We start from the raw sequence: 13,974 nt of genomic DNA, 5'->3' as shown, positions 1-13,974 counted from the left end.
GCCCGGGATGCCGGCCGAGGTTCGGAGATTTCCGTCGGCAAGGATTGCGCCTGCGCAGTCCTTAAAGGAACTTTCTCGTTAGCTGGAACCATATTGGCAGATCACCGGGATAGAAACTGATGGCACAGGAGTTTAACTCTGAGAATCTTACTTTTCTTTTAGATATTGCCAGTATAAAAAAAAAAAAAACACAAGAACAATGAAGTTGAATTTACCTTAGCAAAAAAATAAGGTGTAGTAGAAAATAATCCATCTTCCAGCTCATGGTAAAGCATCGCTCTTTCTGAATGACCTGAAACATAGATATTTAAAATAATGGTTATTCTAGATTTTATGTTTACTGGGCAGAGTTTACCATTTAATCTTTTTTTGGTGCAGAACGTGTTGGGTGCTGCAAAACAATCCTCCACACTAGAGCTGTGTAGGGAATTTACAAGGTCACCATGGAGCTTAGTGATATTTCCCTATAAATCCTCTGCACCTGGTCATGGGATATCCAAGATCACATGTCCAAGTGCAAATAATGTAGGGGATAAACGTTTCCCTAATCTGCTCCATTGTGGAAAACTGTGTCTGACCAGCAGAACTCTTCACTAAATGCAAGTTTTATTGTAGGGAAATAAAGGGGCATACAAAGAAGGCCATATATAGGGGGGACAGGACCCAGAATTAGGATGCTCGTATACACAAACCATTCATCTGTATGTCCTGTTATCAGTTGCATGTACTGGAAAGTATAAATTGTTCCCCATCAGCGTTTCTCTCATACAGCCCAGAGCCTGTACTGACAGTTCCCCTTCCCTCACACAGATGGGAAAGGAGAGAGCTGATCTGCTCTTTCTCCTCCCGCCCCTCTCCTCCCATGTGGGAAATGTGAAGCCCAGCAGCTGAATATGAACATGTGTGCCTATCCAGTGTTTATGTGGTTACTGTCAGGCCCCGTACACACGGCCGAGGAACTCGACGTGCCAAACACATCGAGTTCCTCGGCCAGTTCAGCACTGAAGCCGCCGAGGAGCTCGGCGGGGCGAGAGCTCCCATAGAACAACGAGGAAATAGAGAACATGTTCTCTATTTCCTCGTCGAGCTCCTCGTCGGCTTCCTCAGCGAAATTGTACACACGGCCGGGTTTCTCGGCAGAATTCAGCCAGAAACTCGGTCGGAAGCTGAATTCTGCCGAGAAAACTGGTCGTGTGTACGGGGCCTGAGGCGCTTTTACTAAGAGATGTCACAGTTTATATTCCCTGCTTTGCAGGGAAACTAAAACTGGCACATCCCTGCTGACAGGACAGAGCTCTGCTTTGTTTACATAACATCAACAGCCGGGCAGAGCAGGTATCAAACTATGAGGCAGAGGCAAAGACGGGGAACACAGGCCAGGTTCGGTACACAGTCAGGCATTGAGGAACAGGAACATCAGGCAGAAGCCGAGTCAAGCACAAGCCAGGGTCACAAGTAGGCAGGTGGAGGTTAGAGGGAAAGTTCAGGCAAGCTGGGTCAGGTTTGCCTGAAACTGGTCCAGATCAGGTAAACAGGCACTAGCTGAAAGACCACTCAGCAAAGTGTGCATGTCGCTGGCAGGTTTAAATAGGCGGACTGGTGCCAATGCGTGCACGCTCACGCATGTACCAGTACATGTCCCTCCTTGTGCATCTCTTGGAATGTCCAGGCCTGCGCACTACTGCACACTTGTTACCCAGGTTTCTTTTACATTTGCCCAATTAGGCCCAGTGTAAGCTGGTTAAGGAGCGGGATTGGGAAGCCAGCCGCAGCGTCCTTAACAAACGATAAGTCATCAGCTGCCAATGGGTTTCCTTGCTGACAGCTGAATAAAAAAAAATTGGTGATTAAAAAATAAAGAAAGAGACGGCATGGGTCCCCCCCAAAACCCATACCAGACCCATATATGGGCATGCAGCAGGCATGCAGGTCAGGGTAAGGGGGGGAGCAAGCACCCACCCCCTAATGCTGAGGGCATGTAGCCTGGTATAGTTTCCTGACCTGCCGGTTGGATAAGGGTCTGGTATGGATTTTGGGGGGACCCCAAGTCGTTTTTGTTTTTTACATTTTGGCATGGGGTTCCCCTCCTGAGGGTCTGGTATGGACTGGGGGGATCCCACACCACTTTTTTCTTTATTTTTTTAATAGCCGGGTGCCGGCAATTGAAACCTTGAGTCATTTAAAAAGGGATTTGACTCATCTTTCCTGCAGTATGTTTTATTCATGCTACAGATGCAACACTTTACAGGCATCTGTTTTCATATTAAAGCAGCACTTTCTATAACAGATGGAGCATGGCTGTTTGTGATTCTCCAACCCCCTAATCTTTTGTTAGAAAAAATTAACTTGCTGGCATGAAAGTACCAACTGCTTACTCAAACTAACTCACATTTTGCAACTACATCCAGGACAACAGCAAAGGGCGTGAGTGAGCCTTTCATGAACAGCAGTGCGATTGTATCTTGTATGGAGAGTGGATTTCCACCTTGTCCGTAATACAGAAATCCAATTAATAGCGCCATCAAAACAGCCTCAATGCCATGGATAAGCAATGTTGTCAGATCCCGCAAATCATTTGAAACATGGCGACTAAAGAGGAGAAGAATACAAAAGAAAAAACACTTACAAATCTTAACTAGACATAAAACTACAAGATGAAAACTGGTATTCAGAGGATAATTTTATTTTTTGGGAAAAAAAGGCTCACACTACAAATAGAAGATTGGGTATCACTTAAACTAAAAAAGTCCTCTAGGAAAAACTGTTAATGGTGAGGAAATAAAAGATCAGATTGGGAACACACAATACAAAATTACAAAAACACTTTGGGCCAGATTCACAAAGACATACGCCGACGTATCTACTTATACGCCGTCGTAAGTCCAAATGTGCGCCGTTGTATCTATGCGCTGATTCTCTAAATCAGATACGCCTGAATTGTGGCAAGATACGACCGACGTAAGTCTCCTATGCCGTCGTATCTTGGGTGCATATTTACGCTGGCCGCAAGGGGCGCTTCAGTTGATTTACGTGTCGAATATGTAAATGACCTAGATACGCCAATTCACGAACGTACTTGCGCCCGTCGCAGTAAGCTACGCCGTTTACCTAAGGCGTACATCCGGCGTAAAGATAAACCACCAAATAGCTGGTCTAAGTCGTGTAGGGTTTGGACGTCGGAACTGCCGTCGGATTTTACGTTGTTTGCGTAAGTCGTACGTGAATGGGGCTGGGCGTAGGTTACATTCACGTCGTTGCCATTGAGCCGTCGTATCTTAGGGAGTATATGCGACGTGATTCTGAGCATGCGCGCGCAAGCGCCGTTCATACGGCCATGCATTTACATGGGGTCACGACTCATTTTAATACAACACGCCCACTACCTGCCTACTTTGAATTAGGCGGGCTTACGCCGGCCTATTTACGTTACGCTGGCGTAAATATGGGAGCAAGTGATTTGTGAATACTCAGCTTGCCTCTCAATTTTACGTCGGCGTAGCGCATATGAGATGCGCTACGCCGGCTCAAAGATGCGCCGATGTACCTGAATCTGGCCCTTTATTTTTTAAGGCAAGCATTGTGTGTTCTGTTTGTCCCTGAAAAAATCCCAATCCGATCTCTTTATTTCTACTAAGTATAAATAGGGTTGTGGTACCCTGGCTATGATCAGACCATTTTTGAAACTGTTAATAGTGGATTACCCCAGTCCTTTACAATTATTATATATCATATAAATTCTGACTTATTGTAAACATATAATAGTTCTCCCCAGGGCTTTTTTTCTCAGGAAATAGGTGCAGGAACTCTCTCTTTCAGCTCAGCCCCCTACCAACCTCTGAGCACCAACCCTTGATTCCTCCCCCTATCCACCTTCCAGTATCACCCCTTTTAGAGAATGCAGAGCCAAGTATCATTTTGTGGTGCTATGTAATTTGTATGTAATTTGTTAACCCCTTCCCACTGACCGCCTCCCAGCCCTTGAAGGGTTTACACGCTTGGAGGCAGAGGCGGGCATTTGGGTCATGTGACTGCGTTGATTCGTTGTCACATCGGTCACATGATCGAAAAACTCCCAATGGCTAATATGCACCAGGAGCTTTATGGAAACCACTGGCTACTCCTGACAGACCCTTGCATCTTACATCCAGTGCTGCACTGACGTTTCTGGATTCTGGGTCATGGGGAAAGCAAAATTATTGTAAAGGATCTCTGGGAAAAGGTAGTTGAACTTTATAAAACAGGAAAGGGATATTAAAAGATATCCAAGGAATTGAGAATGCCAATCAGCAGTGTTCAAACTCTAATCAAGAAGTGGGAATTTAGGGATTCTGTTTAAACCAAACCACGGTCAGGTAGACCAACTAAAATTTCAGCCACAACTGCCAGGGATGCAAAGAAAAAGCCACAAACCGCTTTAGGTGAAATACAGGACTCTCTGAAAACATGGGGTGTGGCTGTTTCAAGATGCACAATAAGGAGGCACAAGAAAGATTGGCTGCATGGTCGAGTCACCAGAAGAAAGCCATTACTACACAAATGCCACAAGGTATCCCGCTTACAATACGCCAAACAGCACAGAGACAATCCTCAAACCTTCTGGCACAAAGTCATTTGGAGTGATGAGACCAAAATGTAGTCAACAAGGCCTATGATGAAAGGTACACCATTCATACTGTGAAACATGGAGTTGGATCGCTGATGTTTTGGGGATGTGTGAGCTACAAAGGCACAGGACATTTGGTCAAAATTGATGGCAAAATGAATGCAGTATGTTATTAAAAAATACTGGAGGAACATTTGCATTAGCCAGAAAGCTGCGCATGGGACGTACTTGGACATTCCAACATGACAATTGTGAAGAAAATAGACTTTATTCTGGATTTTCTCATAGGTTCTGTTTGTTTTTTAAGAACCCCTGGACCGATCTGGGTGAAATTTGGATATGTTGGTCCCCCAGATCGGAGCTATCAGGGCATATGTAATTGTAGGGATACCTTGTGTGGAAAGGGGTGTTCCAACTTTTGGGAAACTTGGGGTGCTCTCTGCCTGGAGATAATTGGTTTATTCCTTAACTGATATCAATATCTCCCAGGCAGAGCTTGCTGTGATAATATCGTCTGCAGTGTCATGTAAATGAACTTTCGTCTGTCTCTCAAGAAGCGTTCATTGTGTGAATCTCTATAGTTCAGCAGGTGAGAAGATCTCACCTCGTCTGGGTAACTGACCAGTAATTAACACATGTGGATTACATCAGAGACAGGACGTCTGTCTCCTTAGAGGTCTATTGTTAGTAAAACCATTGTATGATGATGTGTGAGGAGATTATCATTGTTCATCTGATTATGTCAAGTATTCCTTTTGCTGTATATAAGTAACCTCCAGTCTCAATAAAGCTATTCTAGATCTGGACACCCTTCATGAAGTCTTGGCTCATGTTTGGGGGGAACATTCATCTTGGAAACTGCATTCATCTCCACTATCCCCCTACCTTCTATGGTAGCGGTAATCCCCTATGCTCGGCGATTGAGGGACGGAATGAAGGCCGCAGTACCTTAACCACTGCAGGTCTTAACAACTGGTGGCAAGCAGCGGGGTTGAATGGGACGCATAAAGACAGCAGGTGAATGGCCCAGCATTACGAGAGACTAAAGAGGATCTGCTGGAAGCCCGAGGTCAAGTGGAAAGCAACAAAAAGAGAGCTACCCTCATAGCAGAACTAATGGAGGGCGACCAAACCAGCAGCATGGCGAATGTCAGCCAGGAGGAAGCAGAGTTCCAACAGAAGGTCATGTGGAGGCTAAACCTATATGGGCCAAATCCCACACCGGAGATGGTGACGCAAGTCCTGGAGCAGGTGAGCGCAGAACGCAGAGCACAACAGGCAAGCGTAAACCAGGGAGACTCCGCTTCCTTAGCCGGATCTATAAATGGAGGGCAGCGGAGAAAGATTAACTATGCTGCGTTTAAAAGTTTTTCGGATGGAGAAATGGAAATTGACGCATACCTACAAGATTTCGAGCGTCAATGCGTTTTGGAGGGTCTGGAATCGGAGCAATGGGCCGCGATTCTAAACAGCAAACTCACGGGCCGAGCAGCAGAGGCATACCGAGCAGTTCCTGATACAGCCATACACGACTACGCCAGGGTAAAGGACATTCTGCTAGCCAGGTATGCCGTGACCCCAGAGACTTACAGGAAAACGTTTCGGGCATTACGGAAAGGGGGCCGAGACTCCTACACCGAATGGGCTTTTAGGTTGTATCGGGCGGCCCAAAACTGGATACAAGGCTGCCAAGCCGCGACGCTACAGGAGGTGCTACAACTCTTCTTGCTAGAACAATTTTTTGACCACACACCTGCAGACACCAAGGACTGGGTCAGAGGACTGGGTCAGAGACAGGAAGCCGGCCACAATCGAGGAAGCGGCCAAGCTGGCAGACGAGTATCACGAAGGAAGAAAAGGAGAGGCTAGTGGAAACCGCCCTCTGGTAGGGTCCAGCACCCCAACGCCAGGTCCGGTGACCCACCATCGACCGAACGCGGTACCGCCCACTACACCACCTAATGTTAACCGGAGACCACCATTGGTATGTCACCAATGCAATCAGCCAGGGCACTACAAAATACATTGCCCTCAGCGGAGCAGAGGCAATTGGGAGCGGCCATCACCACCACCACCGAGGGCAGCCACTCATCACTATCAGCATGAGCTGCTGGAAGACCACAGCACTGAATCTGAGCAATGGACCAAACTGCATGAGGTGAACCTAGCACAAGCCGAGGGGGACAACCGGGTGCACCACAGACAATGGGTCACAGTAGATGGAAAGGAGGCTGAGGCACTACGAGACTCTGGGGCCACCCGCACTCTGGTGCAGCCTCACACCATATCTGCGAAGGCGCGCACCAACAGGACTGTTGCAGTAAGAGTGGCAGGAGGCGCCATCCACAAACTACCCACAGCCCAAGTGCAGTTAAATTGGGGCACCGGAGCCAAGCAGATGGAAGTAGGCATTATGTCGGGCCTACCTACGGAAGTATTGCTGGGGAACGATTTGGGGTGCCTAACTTCACAGCTGCTTACCCCAGATCCCGCTGGAACCTGCCCTGTGACTACCAGGGCGCAAGCCCGCAGAGCTGGACAGACGCACTCCGAGGAACCACAGGTAGGGACCGAAAACCCCGTAGTATGTCCGAACCCTATCCCCTTCTGGGGCACTCCACAAGACTTTGGCCAAGCCCAGCAGTCAGATCCCACCTTAGCAGGTTACAGGAAGGCCGTAGGTATCCCTAAGGAAGGTAATGCTCAAGAGCACTTCCACTGGGACAAGGGACTGCTATATAGGGTCACAGGGGGAGTGGGAAGTGGGGCAGCCCAAGTTATAAAAAGGCAGCTAGTTGTACCCCGCAAATACAGAGCAGAGCTTCTAAAGCTCAGCCATGATATCCCGCTAGCCGGACATCTGGGTATCAAGAAAACTAAGGATCGCCTTACCCAGACGTTCTTCTGGCCAGGGATATCAAAGGACTTGCAGACGTACTGCAGGACATGTGACACATGTCAAAGGATTGGGAAACGTGGGGACCACCCCAAGGCCAAGTTGCGGTCCCTACCTATAATAGAGGAACCATTCGCCAGAGTGGCAGTAGACCTGATAGGGCCCCTCAACAAACCCAGCGCCTCCGGAAGGCGCTACATCCTCACGGTGGTGGACTATGCCACCAGGTACCCTGAGGCAGTGGCGCTCCCCAACATTGGGGCGGAGACAGTAGCAGAAGCTCTAGTCAGGATCTTTTCTCGAGTAGGATTCCCCCGAGAAATACTCTCAGATCAGGGAACCCAGTTCACGGCAACTGTCACTCAACAGTTATGGCAGAGCTGCGGGGTGAAACCGTTATTTAACTTCCCCTACCACCCCCAGACCAACGGCTTTTGTGAACGATTCAACGGCACGCTTAAGCAGATGCTCACAGCGTTCACAGAGTCCTGCGGTCAATGGGAGAAATTTCTACCCCATCTCCTGTTTGCCTACCGGGAAGTGCCCCAGGCGTCGACCGGGTTCTCCCCCTTCGAACTCCTATACGGGAGAAAAGTCCGGGGACCCCTGGACCTCATACGGGAGCACTGGGAGGGCAACACAGGAGAGGAAGGGATCCCGGTTTTGCCGTACGTGCTGGAGTTCCGGGACCGCCTGCGGGCACTGACCGAATCAGTTCGGGAGAGCCTACAGGCAGCCCAGAAACGACAGAAACAATGGTATGACCGGGGAGCACGAGATAGGAACCTAGAAATAGGGCAAAAAGTATTAGCCCTCAGACCATCCAAAAAGGACAAGCTACAGGCATCGTGGCAGGGGCTATTTAAAGTGGTGGAACGAATTAGCGACACCACCTATATTGTGGCCAAATGTTCGGATGAAAGGATCAAACGAGCCTTTCATGTTGAACATGTTGAAACCGTACTTCGAGCGCTCCGAGGACGTGGCCGCTATCGGTGCCCCGTCCACTGACGCTAGTGAAGGACTTCCCTTACCCGACCTGCTGGCAGCTAACCAAGGTAACCTAGAGCAAGTTGGGTTGGGGGAGAAACTAAATCTCACCCTGAAATCCGAGAACTGCCATGGGGCCATGGCAGAGGTTCAATACCTAGGGCCTAGAGTGGGGTCTGAGAAACAGCCCCCTGAACCCGCAAAAGTAGAGGTCATAGCTAATTGGCCCCAGCTCTGCACCAAGACGCAGGTATTGGCATCCCTAGGCACCGCCGGGTATTATAGGAAGTTCGTCCCGGAGTATAGCACCCTAGCGAAACCCCTCACCGACCTGACCAAAAGGGCCCTACCCAAGCAGGTAGCCTGGTTCTTGGAGTGTGCAACGGCGTTCCAGGGACTTAAGACGGCATGGAAAAAGAATGCCTGGCTCTAGTATGGGCCTTAAAGAAGCTCCAACCGTACCTTTATGGCCGTGCCTTTAGCCTACCCACTGACCATAACCACCTCATCTGGCTCAACCGAGTCTCTGGAGACAATCCCTGATTGCTGCGCTAGAGTTTTGCATTGCAGCCCTACAATTTTACACTGCAATACCGCCCGGGCAAGCAGAACGGCAATGCGGATGGGCTTTGGAAGTATAGTTTTGACCCGGACATCCCCTAGCCAACCCGGCAGGGTCTAGGCGGGTATGCCGACCCATGGAACTAAGGGGGAGTATTGTGAAGAAAATAGACTTTATTCTGGATTTTCTCATAGGTTCTGTTTGTTTTTTAAGAACCCCTGGACCGATCTGGGTGAAATTTGGATATGTTGGTCCCCCAGATCGGAGCTATCAGGGCATATGTAATTGTAGGGATACCTTGTGTGGAAAGGGGTGTTCCAACTTTTGGGAAACTTGGGGTGCTCTCTGCCTGGAGATAATTGGTTTATTCCTTAACTGATATCAATATCTCCCAGGCAGAGCTTGCTGTGATAATATCGTCTGCAGTGTCATGTAAATGAACTTTCGTCTGTCTCTCAAGAAGCGTTCATTGTGTGAATCTCTATAGTTCAGCAGGTGAGAAGATCTCACCTCGTCTGGGTAACTGACCAGTAATTAACACATGTGGATTACATCAGAGACAGGACGTCTGTCTCCTTAGAGGTCTATTGTTAGTAAAACCATTGTATGATGATGTGTGAGGAGATTATCATTGTTCATCTGATTATGTCAAGTATTCCTTTTGCTGTATATAAGTAACCTCCAGTCTCAATAAAGCGATTCTAGATCTGGACACCCTTCATGAAGTCTTGGCTCATGTTTGGGGGGAACATTCATCTTGGAAACTGCATTCATCTCCACTATCCCCCTACCTTCTATGGTAGCGGTAATCCCCTATGCTCGGCGATTGAGGGACGGAATGAAGGCCGCAGTACCTTAACCACTGCAGGTCTTAACAACTGGTGGCAAGCAGCGGGGTTGAATGGGACGCATAAAGACAGCAGGTGAATGGCCCAGCATTACGAGAGACTAAAGAGGATCTGCTGGAAGCCCGAGGTCAAGTGGAAAGCAACAAAAAGAGAGCTACCCTCATAGCAGAACTAATGGAGGGCGACCAAACCAGCAGCATGGCGAATGTCAGCCAGGAGGAAGCAGAGTTCCAACAGAAGGTCATGTGGAGGCTAAACCTATATGGGCCAAATCCCACACCGGAGATGGTGACGCAAGTCCTGGAGCAGGTGAGCGCAGAACGCAGAGCACAACAGGCAAGCGTAAACCAGGGAGACTCCGCTTCCTTAGCCGGATCTATAAATGGAGGGCAGCGGAGAAAGATTAACTATGCTGCGTTTAAAAGTTTTTCGGATGGAGAAATGGAAATTGACGCATACCTACAAGATTTCGAGCGTCAATGCGTTTTGGAGGGTCTGGAATCGGAGCAATGGGCCGCGATTCTAAACAGCAAACTCACGGGCCGAGCAGCAGTGGCATACCGAGCAGTTCCTGATACAGCCATACACGACTACGCCAGGGTAAAGGACATTCTGCTAGCCAGGTATGCCGTGACCCCAGAGACTTACAGGAAAACGTTTCGGGCATTACGGAAAGGGGGCCGAGACTCCTACACCGAATGGGCTTTTAGGTTGTATCGGGCGGCCCAAAACTGGATACAAGGCTGCCAAGCCGCGACGCTACAGGAGGTGCTACAACTCTTCTTGCTAGAACAATTTTTTGACCACACACCTGCAGACACCAAGGACTGGGTCAGAGACAGGAAGCCGGCCACAATCGAGGAAGCGGCCAAGCTGGCAGACGAGTATCACGAAGGAAGAAAAGGAGAGGCTAGTGGAAACCGCCCTCTGGTAGGGTCCAGCACCCCAACGCCAGGTCCGGTGACCCACCATCGACCGAACGCGGTACCGCCCACTACACCACCTAATGTTAACCGGAGACCACCATTGGTATGTCACCAATGCAATCAGCCAGGGCACTACAAAATACATTGCCCTCAGCGGAGCAGAGGCAATTGGGAGCGGCCATCACCACCACCACCGAGGGCAGCCACTCATCACTATCAGCATGAGCTGCTGGAAGACCACAGCACTGAATCTGAGCAATGGACCAAACTGCATGAGGTGAACCTAGCACAAGCCGAGGGGGACAACCGGGTGCACCACAGACAATGGGTCACAGTAGATGGAAAGGAGGCTGAGGCACTACGAGACTCTGGGGCCACCCGCACTCTGGTGCAGCCTCACACCATATCTGCGAAGGCGCGCACCAACAGGACTGTTGCAGTAAGAGTGGCAGGAGGCGCCATCCACAAACTACCCACAGCCCAAGTGCAGTTAAATTGGGGCACCGGAGCCAAGCAGATGGAAGTAGGCATTATGTCGGGCCTACCTACGGAAGTATTGCTGGGGAACGATTTGGGGTGCCTAACTTCACAGCTGCTTACCCCAGATCCCGCTGGAACCTGCCCTGTGACTACCAGGGCGCAAGCCCGCAGAGCTGGACAGACGCACTCCGAGGAACCACAGGTAGGGACCGAAAACCCCGTAGTATGTCCGAACCCTATCCCCTTCTGGGGCACTCCACAAGACTTTGGCCAAGCCCAGCAGTCAGATCCCACCTTAGCAGGTTACAGGAAGGCCGTAGGTATCCCTAAGGAAGGTAATGCTCAAGAGCACTTCCACTGGGACAAGGGACTGCTATATAGGGTCACAGGGGGAGTGGGAAGTGGGGCAGCCCAAGTTATAAAAAGGCAGCTAGTTGTACCCCGCAAATACAGAGCAGAGCTTCTAAAGCTCAGCCATGATATCCCGCTAGCCGGACATCTGGGTATCAAGAAAACTAAGGATCGCCTTACCCAGACGTTCTTCTGGCCAGGGATATCAAAGGACTTGCAGACGTACTGCAGGACATGTGACACATGTCAAAGGATTGGGAAACGTGGGGACCACCCCAAGGCCAAGTTGCGGTCCCTACCTATAATAGAGGAACCATTCGCCAGAGTGGCAGTAGACCTGATAGGGCCCCTCAACAAACCCAGCGCCTCCGGAAGGCGCTACATCCTCACGGTGGTGGACTATGCCACCAGGTACCCTGAGGCAGTGGCGCTCCCCAACATTGGGGCGGAGACAGTAGCAGAAGCTCTAGTCAGGATCTTTTCTCGAGTAGGATTCCCCCGAGAAATACTCTCAGATCAGGGAACCCAGTTCACGGCAACTGTCACTCAACAGTTATGGCAGAGCTGCGGGGTGAAACCGTTATTTAACTTCCCCTACCACCCCCAGACCAACGGCTTTTGTGAACGATTCAACGGCACGCTTAAGCAGATGCTCACAGCGTTCACAGAGTCCTGCGGTCAATGGGAGAAATTTCTACCCCATCTCCTGTTTGCCTACCGGGAAGTGCCCCAGGCGTCGACCGGGTTCTCCCCCTTCGAACTCCTATACGGGAGAAAAGTCTGGGGACCCCTGGACCTCATACGGGAGCACTGGGAGGGCAACACAGGAGAGGAAGGGATCCCGGTTTTGCCGTACGTGCTGGAGTTCCGGGACCGCCTGCGGGCACTGACCGAATCAGTTCGGGAGAGCCTACAGGCAGCCCAGAAACGACAGAAACAATGGTATGACCGGGGAGCACGAGATAGGAACCTAGAAATAGGGCAAAAAGTATTAGCCCTCAGACCATCCAAAAAGGACAAGCTACAGGCATCGTGGCAGGGGCTATTTAAAGTGGTGGAACGAATTAGCGACACCACCTATATTGTGGCCAAATGTTCGGATGAAAGGATCAAACGAGCCTTTCATGTGAACATGTTGAAACCGTACTTCGAGCGCTCCGAGGACGTGGCCGCTATCGGTGCCCCGTCCACTGACGCTAGTGAAGGACTTCCCTTACCCGACCTGCTGGCAGCTAACCAAGGTAACCTAGAGCAAGTTGGGTTGGGGGAGAAACTAAATCTCACCCTGAAATCTGAGAACTGCCATGGGGCCATGGCAGAGGTTCAATACCTAGGGCCTAGAGTGGGGTCTGAGAAACAGCCCCCTGAACCCGCAAAAGTAGAGGTCATAGCTAATTGGCCCCAGCTCTGCACCAAGACGCAGGTATTGGCATCCCTAGGCACCGCCGGGTATTATAGGAAGTTCGTCCCGGAGTATAGCACCCTAGCGAAACCCCTCACCGACCTGACCAAAAGGGCCCTACCCAAGCAGGTAGCCTGGTTCTTGGAGTGTGCAACGGCGTTCCAGGGACTTAAGACGGCATGGAAAAAGAATGCCTGGCTCTAGTATGGGCCTTAAAGAAGCTCCAACCGTACCTTTATGGCCGTGCCTTTAGCCTACCCACTGACCATAACCACCTCATCTGGCTCAACCGAGTCTCTGGAGACAATCCCTGATTGCTGCGCTAGAGTTTAGCATTGCAGCCCTACAATTTTACACTGCAATACCGCCCGGGCAAGCAGAACGGCAATGCGGATGGGCTTTGGAAGTATAGTTTTGACCCGGACATCCCCTAGCCAACCCGGCAGGGTCTAGGCGGGTATGCCGACCCATGGAACTAAGGGGGAGTATTGTGAAGAAAATAGACTTTATTCTGGATTTTCTCATAGGTTCTGTTTGTTTTTTAAGAACCCCTGGACCGATCTGGGTGAAATTTGGATATGTTGGTCCCCCAGATCGGAGCTATCAGGGCATATGTAATTGTAGGGATACCTTGTGTGGAAAGGGGTGTTCCAACTTTTGGGAAACTTGGGGTGCTCTCTGCCTGGAGATAATTGGTTTATTCCTTAACTGATATCAATATCTCCCAGGCAGAGCTTGTGTGATAATATCGTCTGCAGTGTCATGTAAATGAACTTTCGTCTGTCTCTCAAGAAGCGTTCATTGTGTGAATCTCTATAGTTCAGCAGGTGAGAAGATCTCACCTCGTCTGGGTAACTGACCAGTAATTAACACATGTGGATTACATCAGAGACAGGACGTCTGTCTCCTTAGAGGT

General features: G+C 49.8%; 1 protein-coding gene across 1 annotated transcript in view; it reads right to left on the bottom strand.

Moving 5' to 3' along the window:
- The window catches only part of ABCG8 (ATP binding cassette subfamily G member 8), a 62,806-nt gene that overhangs the window by 10,981 nt on the left and 37,851 nt on the right, over nt 1-13,974 (bottom strand). Inside the window, exons 9-10 of the mRNA XM_040351537.1 lie at nt 2,390-2,589; nt 216-292 (exon numbers count right to left, since the gene is read on the bottom strand). Of these exons, the coding sequence (XP_040207471.1) occupies nt 216-292; nt 2,390-2,589 (277 nt within the window). The remainder of the gene's footprint in view (nt 1-215; nt 293-2,389; nt 2,590-13,974) is intronic.

Source organism: Rana temporaria, chromosome 4 (genome assembly GCF_905171775.1).
Source record: "Rana temporaria chromosome 4, aRanTem1.1, whole genome shotgun sequence".
NCBI classification, from domain to species: Eukaryota; Metazoa; Chordata; class Amphibia; order Anura; family Ranidae; genus Rana; species Rana temporaria.
Note: the sequence above shows the minus strand (reverse complement) of the source record. Positions and strands in the feature narration are given on the sequence as shown.